The sequence below is a fragment of the Kogia breviceps genome, chromosome 12, assembly GCF_026419965.1.
Source record: "Kogia breviceps isolate mKogBre1 chromosome 12, mKogBre1 haplotype 1, whole genome shotgun sequence".
Taxonomy (NCBI): domain Eukaryota; kingdom Metazoa; phylum Chordata; class Mammalia; order Artiodactyla; family Physeteridae; genus Kogia; species Kogia breviceps.
In genome coordinates, this window is record NC_081321.1 from 66,742,792 (window position 1) to 66,769,830 (window position 27,039).

The 27,039-nt window shown below is 35.7% G+C and overlaps 1 protein-coding gene and 1 non-coding gene across 10 annotated transcripts in view; both read left to right on the plus strand.

Moving 5' to 3' along the window:
• Positions 1-27,039, plus strand: part of ACSS3 (acyl-CoA synthetase short chain family member 3) — a 160,286-nt gene that overhangs the window by 115,089 nt on the left and 18,158 nt on the right. For all 9 annotated transcript variants that reach the window (XM_059081640.2, XM_067009821.1, XM_067009820.1 and 6 more), the window contains 4 exons: positions 8,339-8,434; positions 11,093-11,156; positions 20,778-20,859; positions 23,016-23,138. In XM_059081640.2, coding sequence (XP_058937623.1) covers positions 8,339-8,434; positions 11,093-11,156; positions 20,778-20,859; positions 23,016-23,138 — 365 coding nt within the window. The remainder of the gene's footprint in view (positions 1-8,338; positions 8,435-11,092; positions 11,157-20,777; positions 20,860-23,015; positions 23,139-27,039) is intronic.
• On the plus strand, positions 5,914-6,015 carry LOC131767492 (U6 spliceosomal RNA). Its single transcript, XR_009338706.1, has one exon. It is a non-coding gene; the product is annotated as a U6 spliceosomal RNA (small nuclear RNA).

The following is a 27,039-nucleotide window of genomic DNA, read 5'->3' on the forward strand; positions in this document are numbered from 1 at the left end:
GGCATGAGAAGTTGTGATTGGGAAAAGCAGTCATATAGACACAGTGTCATGGCAGCAATGTTCAGCTAGTAAGACTGTGAAAGTATTCATCTGGTGAGAGAGGAAAAATGTCTTGATGTCATCTTTGTTGCCTGGCAACAGCATTTTTTTTCTCATTTAGAGCAAGTCTTCGTTAGTTTAAAGGAGCTAATTTTTACTGATAATTTGAGAGGTAAACTATGTGAATCTGGTTTGTGGAAGGAATAATCTTCTGTCAAATGTTAGGCTTGATGAGGCTTTCTCTTTTTAAAATGGATAACTGTTTACAAATTATTAATCCATCTGAAAATGAATATCCCAAGTCAAATAGCAGCCATTGAATCAGACATTTTCATCTTTACAGCATTATAATGTGGGAAGAACACCAAGTTGGTGGTTTTTTCAGATATGATTACTATACATGAAGTAGTTGCTTTTTAGAATCCCTATTTATGCTCATTATTATATTAGTGATAATTTTTGACAAGAGACTAAACACTAAGAAATTGATTAATAATATAAAGTTGGTCTGGTCTTTGAAATATCATTTATTTTAATTGTCCTACTCTTGGCAAGAATCTCATTTCATACACTCTAGAAAGGTGAAAATATGTCATGTTTTTGTAGATCTTTACAAGAAAAAGAGTTCCTAAATCCTCCCTTAACAAACCTTATTGTCTGGAAGCTTGATTTTCCCTTGTTGCATGTAATTCTCTGCACTGTGGGCCCTTTGGCCCCATAAAGAAGTAGTTCCAAATTCCTCTTTTGCTGTCCGTTCTAATTAGAAAACAACAGGCAACTATTCTCCTTGGAAAAGCAATGTGGGTAGTAAAAAGTGATACTGAATCCCAACAAGACTGTTTAAATCCTGGTTTAGCCACTTACTCTGTAGCCGCTGGCAAGTCTCTAATCTAGTGCACATGTGTTTGCTCACAGGCTTGTAGAAAGCTTGAAATGAAGTGAAATGTGTATGAACAATGCAGCAAGTTCCTGGCCTATAGTAACATTCAATAAACATTTTTCTTTTCCTTTCCTTTCCTTTCCGTGAATAACCTTTCATGAATATAAAGGCCATTTTTAGCATCCTGGTCTGTAGATAGTCCAGAGTCAAGAAAACTTAGAACATAAGAGCTCAATTTATAAATGAAAATATTAATCATAGAGAATTTAGTTTCCCAGTGTCAACTAGCTAGTTAAGATTAGAACCAGAACTCTCATTGTTCTGTGTTGATCAGAGCCCTTTCTTCTTATGTTTTATCTTATGCCTTCATTAATACAGCATTTTTAATCTAATTCAACTGCAGCTTATTTATGAGTTTCTCTGAGGTTAGAGGCAGTCTGCTGGTAAGAGAGTAGGATAAGACCAGTGTCTCACAGCTTGAATTAATGGTTTGCTTCCAGTACCGAAAGGTAGGCTGCGTTGAATCAAGTATTTTAAAATGTAATTGTACCATCTCAGTGAACACAAAAGATTAAATTGATTTTCTTTCACTGGGGTACATCTCCTGTTTCTACTTTCTTTCTGCTACCACCATGCAAGTTATTTATAGCTTACAGTATAGATTTAGAGGTGTAGAGAATGGTTTCTTTACAAATTGCTTCTGTGCCCATCATGATGCTGTGATTAATATGACTCAAGGGCCCTGTGCCACTGAATTGATTTATTTCCAGGACTTCAGCTCTCTGCGTGGGCCACCAACTTCTAAAATCCATATTGCTTAAATGTAGTGTTTCTAGAACCACAGTGGGAGCACAATGGCAGATTTCCAGATACAGCAGGAGCACTTATTTATAGAGCTGAATCTGCCATAATGTTCTTCCTCTTAGCCCTCACTCACATCTACTCTTCTTTCTGTGTTGTCTTTCATCTATAAGCCAAAACCCTGGGGGTTGTCCTGGATTTCTCCCTCTTGCCCTGTCCCTATATCCAAACCATCAGCAAGGCCTTTTGATTCTGAGTGTAACTCCAACTTGGTCTCATCTTCCCTGCCAGCCACCTGCATCAGACCACCAACATCTAACTGATTTCTTGCTCTGGGTTGGGATTCTCAGTTTAGTTTGCTCCAGTTTGCAACTGAAGAGCTTTCTCTAAAGTGCAAATCTGAACACATCTCCTCTGCTACAACTCCCTAAGTCCCCCAGCGTTCCTGGAATGATATCCAAATTTCTTAACACTTCGCAATCTGCCTTTGCTCCCCCCTCTCATTTTGTTCCTTATTATTTCTCTTCTTTCACGCCTCATCCACCCCCCACCTCCCCCCAGCCCTGCAAGCTTTGCTCTGGTACATAACTTGCAGTCAGTGCTTGGTGGTCTAACATCTCAACTTTGTACATAACTTCTGTTTCTGTTAGGCGTGTCTTTCCATCTTTAACCCTCTCTTCTCCCCAAAAGAAATGCATTAAGTAGGTTGGATATGTTCAATAAATATTTGTTGAAGGACTGACCTTTAAATATCATTCTTGGAATAAGAAAGAGATTGTAACAGAATTGCAACAGTAACATAGTTTTATTTCTCTTTCCTGAGTCCTCTATTTCTCTTGCTCTCTTGTTCATTTTGGGATTGCATTGTGTGATTTGCTACTTATTTTTTAAGAACACTGATCTTAATAATGGGAGTCAGAGCCTAAAATTATGTAGTAGTCAGAAAACATTTTACTAGTCAGAAAACATTTCCTGAGCATAAAATGTCAGGGATTAGACTTTGGTCCTGCTGATACAAATGATTCTCAAAGCACACAAGAAGAACCTGATTTCAACTGCAGGCTAGGAGAGTGTTTTCATATAATTACATGCACAATTCCTTTTTGAAAGATTTTGTAATATTCTTAATGTCAGGTGTTCCAAGTATCTATTGCTGTATAAAAAATATTTACCCTAAAACCTAGTGGCTAAAAATAACCACCATATCTCATGATTTTATGGATCAAAGATATGAGTAGAGATCAGCTAGGGATTTTGTGCTCCAAGTACTGCTGATTAAGACAACTCAGAGAGAATTGTGTGGTGAATGAGCTGGTGGCTTCACTCTCATGCCTGGGACTGCTGGAAGGCTGGACTCAGCTAGGACTGTTGTCCAGAACGCCTGCAAGTGGCATTTTTAGCTTGGCAGACTCAAGAGTAGCAGACCACCTTACATGGCACCTCACGGGTTCCTGAGACAATGTTCTGAGTTTCTTAAGGCCTGTGCCTATAAACTGACAAAGCATCACTTTCACTCTTTTCTGTTACTTAAAGCCATCACAAGACAGTAGAAGAAGTATTAAACAAATTGCACCCACCTTTAATCCACGACTGTGGAGAGATTTCAAGGTTTTGGGTGTAGCCTTTGGACTCGTCAATGTAATTTCTCCTTTGCTCACCATTCAGAAATGGTGTCAAGAAATTCTGTTAATATTTTAATATGTATCTTGCCAAGATGTATGTTTTTGCCCAATGTATATTATTTATTAAAAATTAAATCACATTGTGCATTTTGTTCTACAACATTTATCTAAACAGTATTTTGTGAGAATTATTTCCTATCACTAGACATTTTCCTATGGTGTTTGGTTTTGCATTACTCCTTAGTATGGAATAATTCCTACTTTTTGGGACAATCTTTTAAACTGTAGTGTAAACAATACTATGGTAAACATCCTTGATGCTTAATATTTGTGAGCTCTTACAAATATTTCCTTGTGTATATCCCTTAAAGTGGAACAACTGAGTTAGAGGCTATGCTCAACCTTTAAGTTTTTAGAAAAATTGCCATTTTTAAGGCTTTTTATAAGAATTGCCAACTTGCCTTTCAGAAATGCTGTATTGATTTGTAGAAACACTAACACTTTTATAACAAAAGTGATTGTCTTTGGCTTGTGCGGGCAATCTGTCTCCCGTCTACCGCCTAACTGAGCTCTAGTCTTTCTGTCAATCTAGTGAATTGATTCTGGCTGTTCAGAAAGCCACAGGAATCTCTGTTGTTAACCAGCCATCCTAAAACAGCTACCATCTGTCCCATCATTTTCTCCCACGTCGCTCTCAAAACCCCAAATTAAATAAACCTGATCATAAACCCTACATGATGCTCAAATATTTACGTAAATTCTATTTGCATTGTTGCGATTCATTAACTTCTTTGTTTAAAGGTCCACACTAGCTCGCAACATCACTCAGACTAAAAACTTAAGGTTTTAAGAGGACTTTGAAGTAGTTTTACATGAGCTGTCTCCTCACGACCTCTCTGACTTTATTTCCTGTTAATACTTTCCTCATTTGTTCTGCTTCAGTCACAGTGGCTGCCTCACTGTTCCTCAAATACTCTAGGAATAAACCTACCTCGGTACCTTTGCACTTGCGTTTCCTTTCTCCTGGATTCTTTGTCCCTAGATATGTATAAGGCACACGTCCTCACTTCTTTCAAGTCTTTACTCAAATGTCACTTCTCAGGGAGTTTTCTTCTGGCTACCCAGTTTAAAATTGCAATCCCTTCCCATCGCATCTCATATCCTATCTGTGCTTCCTTTATGTTCTTAGTAGTTATCACTGTTTGACATGCTGTATGTTAGACTTTTGAATGTTATTATTGTTTGTTTCCCCAATTAAAATGTGAGCTCCACTAAGGCAGGGATTTTGGTCACTTTTGTTTATTGCTCTATCTCCAGTTCTAATGATAGCACCTAGCACATAATAGGTGCTCAACAAATGTTTGCTAATAAGTGGTATGTACCACCATTACTTCCATTTGCAAGTATGAGAGACTGTACTCACTCCGTGTCACAAAAGTTTTTCTTCCTCTGCTGGGATGCAGTCTGGGTGAGCTCTGTTTTCTTCTCTCCTCTGTATTCTACATGGGAACCTCATGAGTGGCACACTTATCTATGCCATTCTTCTCCTGCTCTGGAAGAACTATGTGAACCAGAACAAATGGTTTAAATTTTCTATGTTAGGCCTTAGTACTTTTCATCTGTTAAAATAATATTTCCTTTTCTCCCTATCAGCTTATAGTTGGATTAAAGGCAATAATATAAACAAAAAGCACTTAGCACATGGTACATGGCATAATTCATGTTTGAAAAAATTATGTTTATTAGTTCTCTCTCCTTTTCTTCCTTTAGAAGTTTTGTAACAGCTCACTAATGCAGTAAGGTGGAGTGCGGCAGTAAAAACACCAAAATAATAGTGAAATGTCTGTATTAGCTTCTAATGCAGTGTGAATCTAAAACAAACCAAGGTAACTTATTCTTCACAGCCTTCAATTTCCCATCTTCTTCCTGGTTGTCTCTTATCTAAGGAAATTATGCTGGTGAATTGCTGAGCATTGTCTTTCTAAGGTTGGACCTCTTTGGAAAGATTTCTCCAAATGAAGTGTCCGATTCTTTTCTTCAAAGAGAAAGTTCTGGTTTGTTCAGTGTAGCTCTTGCCCAGTCAAATTGTGACATCTGGATTTCCTGTCTGCTTAGATAACTGCTAGCCATTAATTATAGCCTGGGCAGTGCGAAGCAGATGTTTTTAGAACGTCTTTGAAATGGGGCTTTGGGAGTCCTTTGGAGCTTGATTAAGGACTGCAGCATGCCTGGGGTTTTCCCTAACTGGAAGCCTGTCCTGCACGTGGACCTGCTGGGGAGCCAGGGTGGTCATACAGTCTGTGTGCATGAATGTGTGAGCATGCATCTGTGTGCCTACGGTGCAGATTGATCAGTTCTTGGGTCTTGGGACGTTCGGGGGTATAAAGAGAGAAAACCAAAGTCTCTGTAACAACCATTATGGTCTTTCTCAACCCACTTTTGTCCTAACTGTGGCTCCTTATTATACTTAGATTCCTAGGAACTGTCATTTTGTCTGGCTGTATCCTTTGCATGTCACTACCAACAGTTCATTTTTAATGCTCTAAATGAATATCAAAATAAAGTCAATAAGTGCTCATTTTGGCAGCACATATACTAAAATTGGAACGATATAGAGAAGATGAGCATGGCCCCTGCACAAAATAAAGACAACAAGATGCTCAAATTATTAATGTTCAAAGTATAAACTTATATTGTCTTCTTGAAGTAACTGAATGGATAATACTTTTCATTGCCCTTAAAATTCAGTCAAAACAATCATATAGAAAAATATGCTTTTCATAGTTGCTTTACAATCATAAACTGCAACAAAACAGCTGAAGGTTAAAGGTTATGAGTATGTAATCACTATGAAAAGATGCTTAAGAATCTCAGGAAAGATGTATAATGTCAACTTAGGCAGTGAATATTGACAGCGCTTCAGTTTCTTGTGCCTTTATTTAAGAGTAGGTTTTATTCTCCCTTCCTTTTCCCACACTCCCTTCCTCCCAGTTATCAGAAGAACAGAGTGCCCATGTCTTTTATAAGAATCCACACTGAGATGAGATGAAGCAGGGTGCAGTTACAGTTTCCTTGTTGCGGGGTTTTTGTTTTTCTTTTAAGCAGCAGATGCTAGAACCACTGATAGGTATTAGAGCCACTGGAAGGTACATTTCTATGTTCTAGAGCTATCTGGTGACAAGTGGCTGAGAGGCCTTATGGTGTTGAGAAGTGTCAAGAGTTTGAACTTCAGATGATCGGAGTGCCCCTACTAATCACCTAAACTTGACAAGATATGCTTTAAAAATAGCAGATTGACTTCAGAAGCTGCTTCTCACCAGGTTGGGAGGGGGAGCGGTAGCATCTTGAAGGGGATATCTCCTTTCCTAATGTGTCTTAGTAGCTTCTGTTCTTCTTGTCACCTGGTTATGTCTTAGTACCTTCCTTTTAAGCACCTCACTCTGCAGGGTTGCTTCCTGTCATCACCACTGCTCTTATCTCACTGCTCTTGCAGGGTAGCTGAGATAAGTACTCAGATGTTTTCCAAAAGGCAAAGGGAAAAATGCTGCTAAATTTCCAAACCTGTGGATTTCCTCCCATGCTTTGATTGTGCTGTAGGGAGAATGCTCAGAGCTGATAGAATGCCATGTCATAAAATACCTCCCGATGTTTTGTCATGATATGAAAATAGATGAGAATTCTTCGTCAAACATCAGCAATGTCTTCTCCGGTTACTCGCTGCTTCTTCTCAGCGGTGACCATCTGGCTTAGCGCCTTAAGCACTGGACTGTCACTCAGGAACTGGGTTTTAAAGTTCGAGAGTTCATCTTCTGTTATTGATACCAGCTGAGCCGCCATCAAAATGTGAATAATAAACTGAACTACTCTGGAAGGTAAAGAACAGTAATAAATTCTTCCCATTATTCTAAAGTGATATAAATATATGATAAATCATGGTGGAGACCAGAGTGGAAGAAATACATTCCGAGTCCTTAGGAAGATAGATGTTTTCAATATTTTGGATTACTTTGGATCTGAATGGTTTGGCAGTTAATCCCTTGGGTGTATGTAGGTGTACATTTATGTGTATAATATTAAACCAGTAGTTCTGAAACTTTTTACAATCAATACCCTCTTATCTTAACCCTCCATAGAGACAAATCTCATATTCAAAATATTCTGGTACCTCCAAACTTGTATTTGCCAATAATAACGAATGCATTTTTTTTATAAAAAATTATCAGTTTTAGAACTTATGATTATTATGTAATAGCTGCTGTTATTCTGACTGTTACAACTTGAGACAGAGAAGACAAATTTAACATTTTTGTTAATCAATGAAGGCTGATTGTGAATAAGTCTCTGGTCTTGAGGAAATAATCAGCATAAGATAAATAGTTTCCTTCCTACGTTTTGGGCCTTCAGAAGTCCAGGAGCAACGGATTTAAGAGAAATTTGATAAAGCATTGGTAAATTCAGTTTTAGATGCAAGGTCTCTAGGCAAATGTAGTTCTTAAAAAATTAGAATATTATACTGTTCATATATTTTAAAAAATCTTCATGTTACCTGTTCCAGAGACTAAACTATAAATAACAGAAATATTTTGCCCATTGCTGTTACCTACCCTGATAAAATAGCTTTAGGTGAGTTAAATAAAAGAAAGCATCTTTTCTAGAGATTTTTCAGTTTTTAACATGTTTTGTAAAACTATCACAGTCATGTAATTCTCCATTCTTCATACCTGATAATCCACAACTGAAAACACTAGAGAGGCCTTTCTTTTCTTTAAAAGAAGCACTACTATATATATTATTCTAAATTTGTGTCCTTAAATTTTAAAAATGTCAATATCATATAAATTACTGGATTTGTTTCATTTTTAAATAGTACATTTGCACCATTTATCTATTCCTCATGCAGTGAAATTCTGTGGAGGGAGGGGGCAGTGCAGGCACTGAAGAAACATCATGATCTCAAGTTGAAATAATAAATTATAAATAATATTTATTTCTCCAGAGACTGGTTCCCCAATTACAGCATCATGCATTGGATTAGGTAATTCTAAAACACCTCCTCCAGGGCAAGCAGGAAAAAGTGTTCCAGGATACAATGGTGAGAAATTACCCTGATTACTTGAAATATGTAATATTAATCAATTTGGTATTTTTCTGTATTTAGTGTGAATCATATTGCTTGAAACATACTAGGTGCTTAATAAGTGTTTGATTGAGTGAATGCCTTGTATTAAAATGATTGTCATAATGTAAGGCAGGTTAAGCATATGTATGCGAGATTAACACTTATGGAATACATGCTAGGCGCCAAGTACTTTGCATATATCTTTTCAACTAATGCTAAGGTATATTTAATTTACCAATATTATTCCCATTTGAGAGATGAGTTAGCTGGTGCCCAGAGAGACTAAATAACTTTCCTAAGGTAACACAGCTCATTAGGTCCTGAAGACAATGCAAACCACTATGTTTTATTTTGTTTGTTTGTTTCTGTTATAAAAGCTGCAGTTTTTCCCATTATATATGCTATCTTTTAATTTAGAAGTGATGATAAAGCTTTTGAACCTTGTTGGCTAAAAAATTGAATATAAAGAGTAACGATTCTAAAAAGAAAAATAATTTCATCCTTGCTGGCACTATGTGACAATGAGAAACACTATCTTTTCCATATTTGTTTTTAAATTATTGGTTGTGATTATAATAGTTCAATAATGCCCTGGATTTCACCTCCTAGTTATATGTCTTATACAAGGTGACTTGTTTAAGTTATACATTCTTACACAAGTCAAACATTCAACTTCCTTATTTCTAAATGGGAATAATAATGCTATATGCTTCATAGGGTTGCTGATGGAACACAGAGAAGCACTAACATAGCACCTGCTGGTAGAAAGACTAAACTAAGTCTTAGCTCGTAGTGTCATTAATATTTCAGAGAAGCCAGAGGGGCTGACTTGATTTAGTCTTACACATTCATTTTTACAGACAAGGAAAATGAGGTACAGAAGTTACGTTATTTGCATAAAGTCACACAATTTAGCTGAAACCCAGCACCTAGGAACAGAATATAATTCCTGCATACAGTTTGTATTTGCATGTAAATTACAAAATTTAGAGATGTGTTTTTGCTTCTCTAATGTAAAAATATTACATTTTCCTTCTAGGACAATGACTGGTTAAGGATCATTTGGTTTACTCTAGCAGATATATTTATTAAAAGATTTTTTTTTAAGGGCAAAAATAGATACTCTGTGAAGTCAGTGACTTCTCCAGGCATGGAAGGGTGAACGCAGCTTTATGAAATCTTCCCTTTGAACAGTTCTGTCATCCCTACTCCTTTTATTAGAAAAATTGCTTTTGTGTTGAACCATTTTTAGGGGCTGATGACTGTGGGAGATGTTAACTACGTTCCCTTTCAGTGTTTCAGTACCATTTTCATATCCAGCTGTAAGAAAGAGTTAAAGCTTTGATGCCTCATGGAATTTCAGTACAGATGTTTCTCATTGTCTGAAAGCCATTGGCTTACAGACAGCACAGCTTAAATGCTAGAACTAAAGTATTTATAACCAAGGAAATAAAGACTTTATGACGCATGATTTTTATGGTTATTCAGAGATTCAAAAGTATAATGTAACATTTAATGTTATAATTTTTAAAAGCCATATCCTTTTGGGAAAGGAAAGAAAATCATTTTTGTGTGAAAAACATTCAATGTAATGTAATACTTAATTTCAAATTCATTGAGTATCTTATGCAAGGTTATCACTGTATTTTTTTTCAAGTAATTATTGTACAACATTATGAGAAGGGAATTTTTTCCACTTTTTAGGTAGGGAAATGGGAGGGGTAATAGAGCAAGAATGTGTTCTAGGACACACAGTAAATTGGCCACTGTACTGGGATTTGGGGAGACAGAGATGAATTATCATGGCTTCACCCTTAATGAACTCACATCTAGTGAGGGACAGACACCTATACCCCTAATAATTGTCAGAATAGAATTTTGAAACAAAGTGCTCTGGGAACACACAGGAGCAATTAACTTTTTCTGGAGATAATGTTCTTCTATTCTTATAGCATTTTTCAGTAGCATAACCTGGATGGATGAAGCCACATAAAGGATCTATTAACGCTTAAAACATGATGATATATCCTTACTCTAGTTTGTACTGAAGATTACTGCATGTGGATACAAGCTTTGGTCTCTTGGAATTCTTCAGGATTTTAACAGTGTAGCATAGAACACATTGGGATAATATTTGGGAAGGTTAAATTGACCTTAAAGCTCATAAGTGGATATTAAGCCTTAAATCAGAAAAAGGAGTTTGCCAGGCTTTTAAATTCTTTATTTTTATTGCTTGAAATATGTTTTGTCTGTGTTTTAACACTTTGTATCCTTTAATTTTTGAAAAGCTGAACATATTTTTAATATTTTTGACAGAATGGAGGGGTATGTTTGAATGGACATAAACGTAGATTTTAAAATTACCAGTGTATTTGAAATACTATATCTTTATTTAAGGGTGATTCTGAGCAAAAATTCATTATCTAATTAAAAATTAAAAACATGTACACTTTAAATTTTCATTTTAGCTTATTTATGTATGTTTGTGGTCTCAGGAATTAAAGGATGCCTTTTTAAAGCTAGAGTTTGGGGAAGCTTAATATAGAAAATTCGGAAACATTTAAGCCTTAAGTTTATGTGTTTTTATTCAATTATTTACTTATTTATTTTTTAAAATATTTTACTTTTCAGTTATGATTTTGGATGACAACATGCAAAAACTGAAGGCTCGGTGTTTAGGAAACATTGTGGTAAAGTAAGCAAAATTTGCAGTGCTACTATTTAAAAGAGCAAGAATTGGTATGTAAAATTAAGAAAAAAATAAGAGTGGTTGCAATGATATTACTAGTGAAGAGGTTCCAGAAAAAGCTTGTAAACTGTTTGAGAATATTCAATGCCAGCTGTTGTTATTTTAACATGGAAGCCCCATAAAGTAGAACCAATTTAGATAGGACTTGTACAAAGATAAATCTTGTATCTTTTAAAAAATATTTCTGATTATATGAGTAATGCATAGATGATAAAAGTAACTTACGTACCAAAAATATAAAGAAGTAAATAAAGTTGCTGTACTCTGACCCTTCAGTAATACAGTGTTAATTTTGTAATATATATGACTTTCCACTTTTTGAAATGCATTTTAGGTTGTTGGAACAACTTGGTTTATTCTCATGTATTCCTGTTTTTCCTTAACCCTGTCTCACAAGCATTTTAAATTTTACTCTGCCTTTTAAAAATGTTTATTCCCTTTCTAGGCCTCTTAGTCTTTTTTGAATATTTATGATTATAAATAATGCAGTATTGAACATCATTTTTGTGTTGTCTTTTCTTCTTTTCTGATAATGACAACAGTACTGAATAAATTTCTAAAAGTGTAATTACTGGGTTAGATAGTAGTACAATATATAATCCCTGACTCATCAAGTACCACAATTTCTTGCTAGCAGTTTTTATCATTGTTCATTTGATAGACAAAGTGCTAAAATTTGTAGTAAAAGTATTCAAACGTACTTTCATTAAATCAGTACTTTAAAATTGTTAAGCTAGCAGAAGCTGAATTGAAAGTTGATTAATCTGGAGACACACAGTATGTGACATTTTAATAATTGATACAGGTAGCTTTATTGCTTCTGATTAGCATGATATTGGCATCTCTACTGTTACGCCTGAAGTAGTGGAATTTGCCAGAATGAGCTGTTATGAATGAAGAACATTGCATGTGGTTTTAAAAAAGTTTTATTTTCCTATTTATTTAAAAGAATTCTTATTACTTGGCATTCTCAGATTGGTATAAGATTTTTCTCAGGTTAATAAAACATTTTAAGGTCTTTGAAAATTAAATGAAAAATAGTTATTTTAAAAGTAATGTATTTTTTTCAAGTAGGGATACTTTAACCTTATAAAAGGCTAATAGAGGAGATGCACTTTATGTATATTTCTTCTCAGATTTTTTTGTTATCAGTAAACATGTGAACACTTTGTTACTTTTTTTAATTTAAATTTAAGACGTTGCTGGCAAATGGAAAAATTAATACTGAATATACCATTTCTATTCATATTTTTCTGAATCAGAATCCGTATAACATAGAGCTGATTGAAATCTTACCTGTGAGGGGGAAAATTCTTGGGGACAAGAGGAAGGCTTGCTAAATGCTTAATCTGAACAAGATTGTGGATGGAAGCTTAACTAGCTTAGGGAAGCACATGGTTTGTGACAGCTTTTATTTTTTTTATTTTTTGTTTTTTTTGTTTTTGTTTTTGCAGTATGCGGGCCTCTCACTGTTGTGGCCTCTCCCATTGCGGAGCACAGGCTCCGGACGCGCAGGCTCAGCGGCCATGGCTCACGGGCCCAGCCGCTCTGCGGCACGTGGGATCTTCCCAGACCGGGGCACGAACCCGTGTCCCCTGCATCGGCAGGCGGATTCTCAACCACTGTGCCACCAGGGAAGCCCTGTGACAGCTTTTAAAAGCACTCTAGCAGCTTACATTTTTATATAACCCCTAACTCTTAAGTGAGTTATCTATTTCATAAAGCAATGTTTGCAAAATCCCAAAGGTGACATTTGATGCCAGTAGAGTTTTAAACCTGTCATGCATCCTGTCACTCTATCAGTGGCCTCACCACACATCCATTCAGAAATAATAAAGCACATAAACTATAATTTTTTTTTCATAGCCATTAGTGTTGCTTCAAGTACTTGAAAATAACAGAACTATTTATTGCCTTAAAACATTCTATGCTTTAGGTTGTCGCCAATTCAGAAAGATTTTCTTCCCTCTCTATTCCTAAACAGGGAATGTTATTGTACAGATCTCGGATTCTGAGATTTCATTTAAATTATTTGATGATATAATATATTATGACATGCAGTGGACTTTGATTCATCCCTTAAGTTAATAGTGAAACTAAGTATTTGAAAATATTATATATATTATATCTAATTATATTCAAAAAGTAAGGTAGAACTAATGAGGAAAAAAAGTTACCACCAAGATCTCTCTTTTTGTAATAGAACAGTCTTGAAACCTTATTTCAGGAACTCATTTTTATCTGTGAGGTCAAGGATTTCCTTTTGAAACCCTCATCTCCAGTAGCCATTCCAGTCTAACTCATTGACCAGAAAATTTTTCATGCATCCCAATAGCTGCTTGCAGTATGCATATGATGTTTTTGCATTTAATCAAGAAGACTTGCTTGTATCCGTCTATAGCTATTCTGTATTTGAAGGGACACACATCATTCATCCAGAATGGAAAATGGCTGATGAATGCTTTTTAAGAGCTCATAATAGATACATGTTTAACTGAATTAAGGGAAAGGAAAAAGCACACCTTCTTGCCTTAAAAATTACCGTGGTTTAAAAAAGCAGTGTGTAATTTGAGAAGAGAATAATTTTTTCCATGTAGACCACATTCTAAAGGTCTGTGATCTGAAAAGCAGGGGCCTTTCCAGGGACCAGCTACCTGAGTCCCCAGAACCACTTGGTGGACTTTTAAAGGTGTTTGATGAGAGATTATATATGGTTTCCAGGGTTCACAAAATATCTGAAATTCTAATGTTTAAGAAACTTGAAAAATTTATAATCAAAATGAATATATATTTAATTGAAAATCTATAAACTTTAACATCATAACAACTTCACTGTCAATTTAGTCTTCATAAATTTTTCATTTTATTTGAAAACAATTTTTAGGTTGTATTTTCTTACTTCCCATGATTCCTGAGTATGTACAGCGATTGCTAAGAAATAATAACCAATGGTAAACTCTAGGTGTGGCTTCTTGCCATATGATTTCAAAAGCAAAAATATAACCTTTTCTTTTAAAGAAAAAGTTCTAGTTTATATGGTGTATTCCTATATTATACTATCTTTGCATGGATATGAGGTGAGACCATCAATAATAAGAATGACTCGGTCCCTAAGAGGCTTAAAACGGAGCTGGCATTAAAAGCTACCATGGGGAGAGACCACCAGCCAGAGATAGGTGTCCATTCTTCTCCATTATTCGTGCCCATGCTTTTCCTTATTACTTGTATAATAATTAAGTGGAATATTCTTTGAAAGAAAAATATTCCCTAATGCTACTTATGTTCACTAGTTATACCTGTAGTGATTAGAAAGAATAGAGGGAAAAAGCTGCGTAGAATATTTGAGATGTATGGGGTTCAAACTACATTAAAGTAGGTCAGTAAAAAAATTACATCTCACTGTTTTAATCCCAAATTTGTTTTTTGTAAATACAGTTATAGCTTCTTGTTTCACTGTAAAATCTGTTATAAATAGTGTAAATAACATTTGAGATTATCTTTCTCTGGCAGTTTCTTTAAAATCTGAAGCTATAATCATATTTCTAAGTTTTGCAAGGTACTAAGCATAATGATTCATTTTATCATATTAAGATGACTCATCCCCAAACCAGAAATAATGATATGTGGTAATTTTGAAAAAAACCTCTTGATCTACTTCAGCTCTTTTAACTCCTTTGTTAAGCCTTTCTAGAAATCTCTGTTTTAGTCCTCTGGGGATCCCTAAACTAGAAGGTAGACATTTAAGTGATTCCTAAACTACTGTAGACTGTAGGATGTAATAAACATGAATCTTGCAGTTCTTGTAGATTACTTGCTTTCAAAGGATTTATCTTTCTAGTAGAAGAGAAAACTGCATGCCTGCATGGTAGAAAATTCTTTTGATTTTGAAACTTACTCCAGTCAGTTAATTTTGTGGGAAAGTTATGATACCTGAATTGCTATGAATACAAAATATTCATGAATTTTAGAAGGTGATTCTGTAATTGCAACCAGAGCTTCAAAGTGCAGAAATATGAGTCAGTAATTTCCAGGCAACACCGTGCAGGGCATGAGAGAAAAGGTTAACTGCCATGCCTTCCTCAGTACCACAGCGCTCACTGTTATTAAAGCCATAGGTCTCTGACTCTTCCTGATTCGTGGGCACACCTTTTTCTCTGACCAGACACTGTTGTTGCTATTGGAAGTGCAGCTTGTCTGCCTCCTGCTGTGTCCCACTGGCCTGTGCCCTGCAGGTAGTGATGTGATGCCAGGGAGCTGGATGGCCTTGTCTAAGTGGCTTTCACTCTGGTGCCTGCCGATTTCTCAACCTCCCGATATGGAACACTTGGTCCTTAATGATGTTTGTTCACATCCTTATAGTTTTGCAGGAATGATTTGGTCACTTACTGTGCCACTGTTTGGGAGAGGATCAGTACCGCTTTCCTTCACCAGTGTATCCTTTGAATAAACCAAGGATGGCGTGTAATTGTAATCCCATTCCTTTCTAAATCTCCTATGCAGATTTTAGTATGATCTTTTATTAGTCTTACAACAACACTGTGAGGTAGTCAGTGGGACAGATGTTATCTCATTTTTGACATGGGAATCTGAACATCATTAGTAGTTACACAGCTAGAACTCACACTTCTAACCCAGTTGTTTGCCCAGAGAGAAAGAAATTATGGCCTAATCAGTCTCTTCTGGGGAGATGAAAAGTAGCTTCATAGAAAAATCACAAGTAAAGCCTAAAGACCTTGTAGAAAATACTGGGAGTGCAAAGTTGGGATCTAACTCCAGAATTCTCTAGGGAACAGGAGTTTTGTCTTCAATTTACAGTATTTGTGTTGCAAATGGGGATTCCTGATGGAGCAGTGAGTACAGACAGTCCTTTATCTGGGATTGGAGGCGTCTAGGAGTTTTATTTATTTCAGATTGGTCAGGGATGTTTACCTTCTACAGTGATGGACATTCTCTTCCTTCATTAGCTGTTTAAGGATTTCTCTATGATACCTCCCCCTCAACACACACACACACACACACACACACACACACACACACACACACACACATACACACATACACACATTACTGCTGCCTCAGTTATTTCTCTTACTGCTTAAGAATGTTCTCTTTGGAAAGGATTTTCTCTAAGAGAAACTCCTCATTCACAATTGGATAGTTTGTAACAAAACTCACCTTTTCACTCTGTTTGGGAAGAGTTGGGAAAGGTATCACAGGGTGGTAACATGTGATCTTGTATTTGAAGGATGAGGATAGGCATTTCCTGACATATTTCTTAGTATTTTCAGAAAATTTCCTTCCTTCTACCAGTCCAATGAATGTTTATGTTATTGTAACAACAGGAAAGAAAGTATTTTTTCTGGAACTTTAGAAATAGAGCCCCAGCGCACTCACTATTCCAGAAGGAAAACCTGCATTTAATATAGAATCATTAGGTTAGCAACAAGAAAAGCGTGAATTTCAAATACTGCAAAAAAAATTCTGCTCTAGTTCATATACACCTAACTTCTTTCTGGAGATTATTGCTTCTCTTCTCACATGTTTTACTTCATATATATATGAAGTACATATATATATATATATATAAAGCAATAATATATATATAAAGCAATAATATATATATATAAAGCAACTATATATATATATATATATATATATATATATATGTACACACTTCCAATTCTGGAACTCCCTTTTCTTTTCTGCTTTTCTTTAGGACCAAAAAATGGCATTTTCCAAGGTACCTTCTTTAGAGTCTCTTTTCAATATTGTAATAACATCTGAATTTTTAAACACCAGACTTTATTAGTGAACAATGGATAGCATTCTCTTATTTTATCCTACTGATTACCAATTGTAATTTCATATCTTGCTTTCCAGCCTGTTCCTCAGTTAGACTTGGGGATAATGAAGAAGTTTTCTAGGGGCATCTCAGAAATGACTTGGGACCAGACACGTATGCCATTTGCAGCAGGTCCATACCTTGGCTGGTGATGAAAGCTTCCCTTCCAAGAGTTCCTGGCAGTATAGGATTTAACCATCTGCTGTAAACCGTTTGCCTGACAAATGGTTTACAAATGCTGTAACCGTTTGCCTGACAAATATCTTAAATGTTTACATTTTGATGTTATGTCATTAATTTAATGGAATAGACGTCATTCATTACAGTCTTTCTCCCTATATGTATTCTAAAAATTACTAAATTTCTTGTAAATACACAATATTCCAGGATCTCCACACATCTCAGATAATAGTTTATATATTCTTTCCATTAATGTCTAACACAGTGATTTAGGAATACCAAGCACTCAACAAATACTTGACTGAATAAAGAAAATGCATAAGTTAATGCGTGCATCCATGCATGAATAAATAAATTAGATGATCAAATAGTTCTTCTGGTGTTTTCTTCTGTAACTCAAATCTCTACCCTCTCTCCATTGGCTGCTCTGCCCAACTCTTCCCCATCCTAAATCAGCCTGCCTGCCTCTCTGCATTAAACCCTGACTTACATCTCTCCTTCCAGTCACCTGCAAACTTTTAAAAAGTATAGTCTAACCTTACTGCCTGCACTTATTTTCCTGCTTACTCCTTGATCACTCCCGTTCTTTCGGCTCCACTCTGCTGAAATGGCGATCCTGGGGGAGATTCACAGCATCTCAGTCACTAAGTTCCATGACCTCTGTTGAATCCACTTTCAAACAAAATTTGCACTTCACTTCACCTTGCTGAATGCTCAGTCATTATTAAAACTCTGCTCTGGAGGCCCCTCACTCTCCTGGTTCTCTTACAGTTGTGATTTGGTTATTCTTCTTCATGGTCTTTTTTTCCTTGGTCCCTCTTTAATACTGTGTTTGGCCTTGGATTTCTCCTTCCTATTCTGTAATCTCTTCCTGGATATACCCTTGCTATGTTATACTTAATTCCCAAGGTCTGTAGGTATATCCAGACTTAATGCAGACCTTTCTCACAGATGATATAAAACTCCCTACTGTCCCTGTTCTTCAGAAAATTTATGCAGATATTTAAAGTTTTGTGCAACAGCTGAGAAAGCGGGTGTCCTTAAAGCTTATTATTTATGTGTTTATTTATTTTGGAGGATGGCTACCTCTACTTGTAATCCTCTAGGCTTTAATTAATCATAAGAATATAATCTATATGTTACTAATTGCTAGTACCAAATTTTTTTCAGGAAGTAAGAGAAAACACAGATTATCAGACCATCTTCTTTTAAGAATGGAGATTGCAAACTTAACCAACTTCTGGGAAGTGTAAGATTTCCTTTTCTCTCCAGTAACACCCTTACCAGAAAATGCTAAACTCTCGGTCTCACGTGCACACGCTGAATTAGGTACATTCTCAACCACCAGGAAACTCAGCTCACATTCGATACACTAAGTACTAACTCATTTGGATTATTATTGCAAACACTCAGAAGTCTCTATTGTGAAGAGGCAGTGCGTGGTTGCTGGTGAACCCAAATCTTAGATTTGGGGTAGATAAAAACGGATGAGACACTTCTTTAACAATATACCCTTCTATATGCATTGTTCTTTGTATGGGCAGTGTTTTGTGTTTACGGATTTGGATCGGGATATCTGTGTGTCTGTGTATCTGTGGAACTAAGCAACAACTGCTGTCACTCGACCTGGTGTGTACATTCAAATTTATCTCAGACCGCACCACTCTCTGTTGTCCCCAGTACAGCCTGAATGTTACTTGCCATTTATTATCACAGTTGCCTTTTTATTCTTATTGTAGGGAGGTATTTTCTTATACCCAAGCGTCTGTTAAAAGAATATCCCCATGAAACACAGAAAGTACTATATATTGTGGGGCATTTTTGGGGAACAACTGAAAATTATTTCTTACTTACTATGCAAGTGGAATGCATCTCTGTCAGGTTTATTGTTCTAGTTGTATATTTTGAGTATAGTAGGCTTCACTCATTAATGTTTCCTCTTGTGGCCCATGTTGGCTTTGATTTGTCATTTCTTCTTGGCGTCCTCTTCATTTGTTTACCCTCAGCATCCTGTAAATGCTGCTAAATAAATGATTTTTAGTGGTTTCCATATTCACGTTGTATTTCAATGTTTAATGATGATTTTTATACTTGTTATAAAAATATTAACAAAACAAACAGATAAAGTGAAATTATATACAAGGTTCATTCGAAAGATTAACATAGAAACATCAGGTAAAAGGACCTGAAGGGATCATCTGCTTCAGCTTGCTGCCTTCCTGCAGGGTTAGTGATGAACAGTAACAGTAACAACAGCAACAGCAACAATATAGCAGCATCTCTGTAGTTTTGGTTTTTTTTTTCAGGTTACAAAATACTCTCGCATGCATTCTATGAAATTACGGGAGGTCCAGAAACCTTTTTTCCTCCATCTGAAAATATTACAAAAAGGAGACCTAGCAAGGGAGGACCTATGGGTAGGCCAGACATAGAGGAAATGAGCAATCCCAGCTGGGCAGCTGATCCCATTGGTAACAGCATTTTCTGCCTGACAGAAGGTGAGAATACAGTTCAGTTCCTCAAAAGTCTAATATTGGGGTAGAAGGTGTGTGATGCTGCCTCATGTTGGCGGTAACCATGTCTACTTCATTTTCCATTTTCTCACATCTGCACTGTGAAGTCACCACTTCACTGATGATTTTTGTGAGTACAGGAGGGTAGGGTTTTGAAAATCTTTATGTTTTACAGTACCTAAATTTCCAAACTATAAAGCATCTAAAAAGTTTCCTGAAAATACACTGAGCAGTTATTTTCTTTAGGTAATACTTCCTACAGGGAACCGATATGAGAATTCATTTGTTTATATAAAGATAGATATATAGACAGATGGATGATAGATAAAGATTAAGCCCTTGTTGTGTGTATAACACGTGTTTCATACTACGGAGGAATGAAAGAAATATAAGAGGAAATTGATGGAAAAGAACAGATATATGCTACCTTCAACTTTATACACTCACCTATCTTCATGTGTTCATAGGGGTGAGAAATCTCATAGGTCTGGATGCTCATGAAAAGAAAGAACAGAAGAGAGAAGAGTGAGATGAGAGGGAATTCTCAGAGTGGGGAGGCACATTGTGAAGATAAAGACTGTTTGTGGGATGTTTAATTGGAACATCTTATCACAAAGAGACTGGCAAAGGTGGCAGTTGGTACCTTGATACTTCAAAAAACTAGATTTATTTGCCTATGGTGGAAGGATATTTCTCTCAAAAAGTAATTCAGTGGTGCATTTTTGGTTCCTTTTGGCAGACGTTATGCTTCTTACTGAAACAATGATTGATACTAATAACTATTTGAATGCCAAATATGTGTGCCTTTTGTGCCCTTCCCGGAAACCACAGTCATCCCTTCGTGACTTTGCTATGTCATGGTCAACTACGTCAGCCTCAGTTAGACTTGATCTGTCCAGTGCATTTAGGGGTTACAATTCAATGTGGGATTTGAATTGTAATTGTCCATCACAGTGAAAAACTGTTAGTTCTAATCAATCTGTCTTTATTACCACTTTCATCATAATTCTCACTGCTCTGTTTTTATATAAGGTTGCCATTACCACCTGGAGCTTTTTCAGGACTCTGGAAGAATCAGGAGGCATTCAGGCATTTATACTTTGAAAAATTTCCTGTAAGAACTTTATTGTACTTTTTTTTTTAATCATCTTACACACTTCTCTCTAGTTCTTGCCTATTAAGTTGAGTGGCTGGCTTTTAGAATCATGGATCACAAAGCAACTTTAAAGGTTATTTGGACCAGTTTCCAGATCTCAGGGATAAGAATGCCCAAACCTCAAGTGTCTAAACAAGTCATTTTAATATTTTTTATCAATCTCTGGACATATAAATTTCTCTGTTTCTCTTAGCAGCTTTTTCTGAAGTTTAACAGCCTTTCATATCAAGAAAGGTTTTGTTAAATTAAAATTTCTGGGGGACTTTCTGTATGATTTCTCACATTGGATTCCTCTGCACAGACTGAGAACATCTGATCAGAACTGGACACTGTCATTAGGACCTCTTTACCTCCTCTCCCCCGGTTATGTGAGCAAAATTTGTTCTGCTTGCCAGAAGTTGAATTTTTTTTAATCCCTTTAGCTATTAGTGACATTCTTTCCTGAGTGTCCTCTGAGTTCTTTATTTTATAATACAGATACAGGATAGAGACAGTGTTCTCAACGCCTAACCTCCAGTGCTCTGGATAACAAAAAGTATCTTTCTGTGTTCTGTTTTATCATTTACCTATTACTCTGTGGTTTGTGTTTATAACAGCACATAATTGATAATACGCGAAAGGGTCCCACTATCATCTTTCTGCTGTTTCTTCGCTTCTATTTCTTTCCCTGAGAGAGATACCTGGTCCTCATTATACACTGGGTAAAAAAGAATGAATGATTAGAATTTCATTTTTAAAAAAGGTGAGTCTATTTAGCATTCTATCTTTATCATTTGTGAGTGAAGGACAGCTAACCTAATCAACTAGACAAATGACAAGAATTAAAATAGCTTCCTTTAGAAAGACATATCAGGGTTAAATGACCTCAGTAGCCAAGATTAAACATGCCCCCAGGGACTGTGGCGGAGAAGATTCGTCAGTGGAGTTGACTCCAATCAGCCCAATCTATCTGCCTGATGGGCCACAGTCAAATCACCAGAGCACTGGTGTGATTCATTACAACCTGACAGTGGTTCATAATATGTGCATGTGGTTTTCAACATGACCACCTTTAACACTGAAAGCTACTTCAAAGCCCCATAAACCATAGTTTATGATTAAACTATATGTAGTGAATCTATACTCTGTCTTGTTACCCTGACCTCAACCCTTTCATCTAAGGACTTAAAAACAGCGCAGAAGGGTTCTATGACTTGCTCACAGTTTAGAAGTAACAGAGCTGACATTTGGACCCATATATTCTGGCTCCAGAGCCCATGTCTTAACTTTACTCTCCGATAGTAATTGCAGTAAGAGCTGCCAATTATTTAGGGCTCATGATGTGCCAGAGTCTGCCCTCTTTATATGCCCCATCTCATGTATGCTTCCCACAGCCTTATAAGGTATGGTCCAGTACCCTATTTAATAGATGAGCATACTGAGTCTTAGGAAGATTTAGAAACACAAATAGTGACTCACCTGGATTTGTCCTGAAGCCCATGCTTGTAACACAGGTATTAATGTAACTCAGAAGCACTAGGGGAAGTAATATTTATTTCCTTCTACTTCTTATTCTTCTTGATTTTTCATTCTATTGTGATATCTGGACCAGTGAAGATGTACTGCTACTCTTGAGTCGATTAAAAATTAAATTTTATACTTACTATTTAACTATATATCACTGAAGCTCCAGTGCAGTCCATATCTATGTTAGCAAACTAGTGGTCTATTTTGTAATTATTCATAGAGAGCTTTAATGCTTTTAAAAATTAACACAATTAAAGAAGAAATCTATCAAAGAACTACTTTGCAATACCAAAGTATACTGGAAATATTGAGCTATTACTTCTGCATTAGAAGGAAGAAATTGGGTTCATAAGCTTTACAACTCTCAGTTCAAACACTTAACGTGAACATATATAAGAACAGTTTTATTCCTGGCTGTTAGGGGAGCAGAGAGATTCTGGTAGGCTTTCAAAATCAAAAATAATTTAATCCCATAGGCTAGTTATGAAAAAAATTCAAATGAATACAGTAAACCTATTTCTATCACATTTTATATTTTACCAAGCTTAAAAATGATTACATGACCTAATACTACATGCTAATCAGACATTATTTATTCTTATTTTCAGGGATACTATGACACCATGGATGCTGGTTACATGGATGAAGAAGGTTACATATATGTTATGTCTCGAGTTGATGACGTGATAAATGTTGCAGGTCACAGGATTTCTGCAGGTGCCATTGAAGAGGTATTGACTATTGGTCTTTTATTCCAGGTAGTGTTTAGGGACAGAACTGAGCTGAAGTCAATATTGAGGTTGCCAATATTGAGGTTAAGTCATTCCACTTGGACAATTTCCAGACCCTTCCTTTGAAGCATAGGCTCGGTTGGTCACTCTGGTATTTCTCTCACCTCACTTTCTCTCCTGTGGATTTTCCTTTTCTCCAAATTCCCCTGATTCCTGCCTGAGTGGTAGAGAGGAATTTTAAGCACTTACATATATTTGTAATTTATGGGAGAGACTATATACATTTGCTTCTTGATCCTTGCTACTTGATTGCTTCTAGCTTCTTGATTTGTGCCTTTTGATAACCAGGTTTATATATAGTCTTTACTGGGTGTGTGATTTAAACATTTTATTGTACTCTTAAATCCTGAGAATTTTCTTCCAATGTAAATTACACAAAGTCCCCAGAAGAGTATTTTAAAATGTTTTCATTTTTTTTTTTACCTTAAAATAGAGTAAAATCCTCCTTTTTATTGTACAATAGATTCTTGTAACCATCACCAACAACCAGGATACAGAAAAATTTTCACACTGCTAAAGAATTTCCCCATAATGTCACCTTTTTATTCTGACCTTCCCCACCCCTAACCCCTGGGAACCACTAATTTTTTTTTGTTCCTATGTTTTTGCATTCTCTAGAATCTCATATAAATGGAGTAATACAGTATGTAACCTTCGGAGACTGGGCTATTTTATTTAGGAAAGTGCATTTGAGATCCATTCAAGTTGTGTGTATGTCGATTATTTGTCCTTTTTTTTTTTTTTTTTTTTTTTTGCGGTACATGGGCCTCTCACTGTTGTGGCCTCTCCCTGTTGCGGAGCACAGGCTCTGGACGCGCAGGCTCAGCGGCCATGGCTCACGGGCCCAGCCGCTCCGCGGCACGTGGGATCTTCCCGGACCGGGGCACGAGCCCGTGTCACCTGCATCGGCAGGTGGACTCTCAACCACTGCGCCACCAGGGAAGCCCTATTTGTCCTTTTATGTTGCTGTGCAGTATTCCACTGGGTGGATGTACTAACCCATTTATGTTTCCTTTACCTATTAGAGGATATTTTAAGTGCTTCTAGTTTGAGGCAGTTATAAATAATGCTGCCATATACATTCAAGTTCAGGTTTTTCTGCAAAAATTAGTTTTCATTTCTGTAGGATAAATGCCTGTAGTGAGTTTGCTGGGTTACATGTTAAGTGTATGTTTAGTCTTATAAGAAACTGCCAAACTGTTATCTAGAGCAGCTGTGCCATTTTATATTCCCACCCATAGTGTCTGAGGACTCCTGTTTCTTCCCATCTTCATTAGTACTCAGAATTGCCATTGTTCTTTATTTAAATCATTCTAATAGATGTGTAAAGGTATCTCATTGTGCTTTTAATTTGATTATCTGTAATGACTAAAATGTTGGAAACCTTTCCTTGTGTTTATTTGCCATCAGTGTATCTCCTTTGGCATTAAAATCTTCTTCCCGTCTTTTGAAAAATTGGGTTGTTTTTCTTATTGTTCAGTTTTGAGAGTTTTTAAGGTATTCTGGATACAAGTCCTTTGTTTGATATGCAGTTTACAAATATGTATTTTTTTCCTGTCTGTGACTGGTCTTTTTATTCTCTTAAAAGTGCTCTTAATAGAGAAAAAGTGTGTTTCATATTGATGAAGTCTAATTCAGCATTTTTTTCTGTTATAGATGATGATATTTACTAAAGAACTCTTTCCTAACCCAAGGTCATACTTACTTCTTTGTTTTCACCTAAAATTTTATAGTTTTACATTTAGTTTTATTGTTTTACATTTTATATCAATTTACATTTACATTTTGAGGGTTTTTTTTGTATATAGTACAAGATATAGGTTGAGGATTTTTTTTTTAATTTTTTTAATTGGATGCCAATGCTTCCATATGTTATTTGTTGCAGAGACTGGACTTTCTCCATTGAATTGCTTTTGCACCTTTGTAAAAAATTAGCTGACTATATTTGAGTGGGTCTATTTCTAGAGTATCTCTTGTTTTATTGATCTGTGTGTTTATCTTTTCACCAATACTATTCTGTCTTGATACTTTATAGAATGTCTTAGAGTTGAATAGTGTCCACTATTTTCAAAATCGCTCCACTTTTCAAAAATCATTGTGGATATTCTGTTCCTTTACTTTTCCATATATATTTTAGAATGAGCTTTTCTATAGTTAAAATAAATCCTGTATGGATTCTGATTGGGATTGTATTAAATCTATAGATCGATTTGAGAAAAATTGATATCTGGACTATACTGAATTGTCCAATTCATGAACTTTGTATGTCTTTCCATTTATTTAGGTCTTTTTTGATATGTTTCACTGACATTTTATACTTTTTAGTATGCAGATTCTGAACATATTTTCTTTTTTTTAATTTATTTTTTTATACAGCAGGTTCTTATTAGTTATCCATTTTATACATATTAGTATATACATGTCAATCCCAATCTCCCAATTCATCCCACCCCCACCCCCACCCCCAACTGCCGCTTTCCCCCCTTGCTGCCCATACGTTTGTTCTCTACATCTGTGTCTCTATTTTTGCCCTGCAAACCGGTTCATCTGTACCATTTTTCTAGGTTCCACATATATGCGTTAATATATGATATTTGTTTTTCTCTTTCTGACTTACTTCACTCTGTATGACAGTCTCTGGATTCAACCATGTCTCTACAAATGATCCAATTTCTAAACATATTTTCTTAATTTATACCTAAGTATTTAGTTTTCTGAGCTATTGTAAATATAATTTTTTTTAAATTTTGGTTTCCAAATTTTCATTGCTAGTGGATATAGAACTGCAATTGGCTTTTATGAACTGATATGTATCTTATGATCTTGTTAAATTCATTTGTTAGTTCTAAGAGTTGTGTGTATATGTGCGTGTATGTGTGTGTTTGTATTTCTTGGGATTTCCTGTGTGGACAATCATGCTGTCTGTGAATAGAGATAGTTTTATTGCTTTCTTTCCAATCTGAATGTTTTTTATGTCTTTCTCTTGCCTTTTTGAACTGGTTAGAACCTCCACCATGATATTGAGTAAGAGTGATGAGAGCAGTTACCCTCGTCTTATTCCTGATCTTAGGGTAAAAGCATTCAATATCTTACCATTAAGAATGACGTTACCTGTAGATGTTTCTATAGATGGCCTTTATCAAATGAGGAAGTTTCCTTCTATTACTAATTTGCTGGGGGTTTTTTCTATTTTATTTTTTTATCTTGAAAGAATGTTAAATTTTGTCAAATTTTTTCTGCTTCGATTGATATGATTGTGTGGGTTTTCTTTTTAAGCCTGTTAATATGGTGAGTCACATTAATTAATTTTCAACTGTTGAACCAGCCTGCATTGCTTGGGATATACCTCACTTAGTTGCAATGTATTATTGTTTTAATATATTTATATTTTTTAAAATTTTATAGTAATTTTTGTTGATTGGAAGTTGGCTTTGTGTGGCAATCATGTTTTTAATAGTGTTTGTATCATTTATCTTTTTCCATCCTTTCCTTTTTAATATATCTAGATCATTATGTTTCCTGTGGCCTTTCTGTAGATAACATATAGTCGGGTCTTGTTCTTATTTTAATCCAATTTTACAATTTCTATCTTTTAACTGGTGTTTTTAAGACCATTAACATTTAACGTAAGTATTGATATATTTATATTTATGTCTCCAAGTTTATTATTGGTTTCCTTCTTGCCTTTGCTCTTTTTTATTTCCCTCATGTTACATTTTCTCCCTTCTTTTAAGTCATTTGGTTATTCTTTTGTAGCTTCTATTTCTTTGCTGAGAACTTCTCCATTCATTCCAAGCGTGCTTGCCCATACTTTTGGGGCCACAGTTACTGTGGAGTTGTT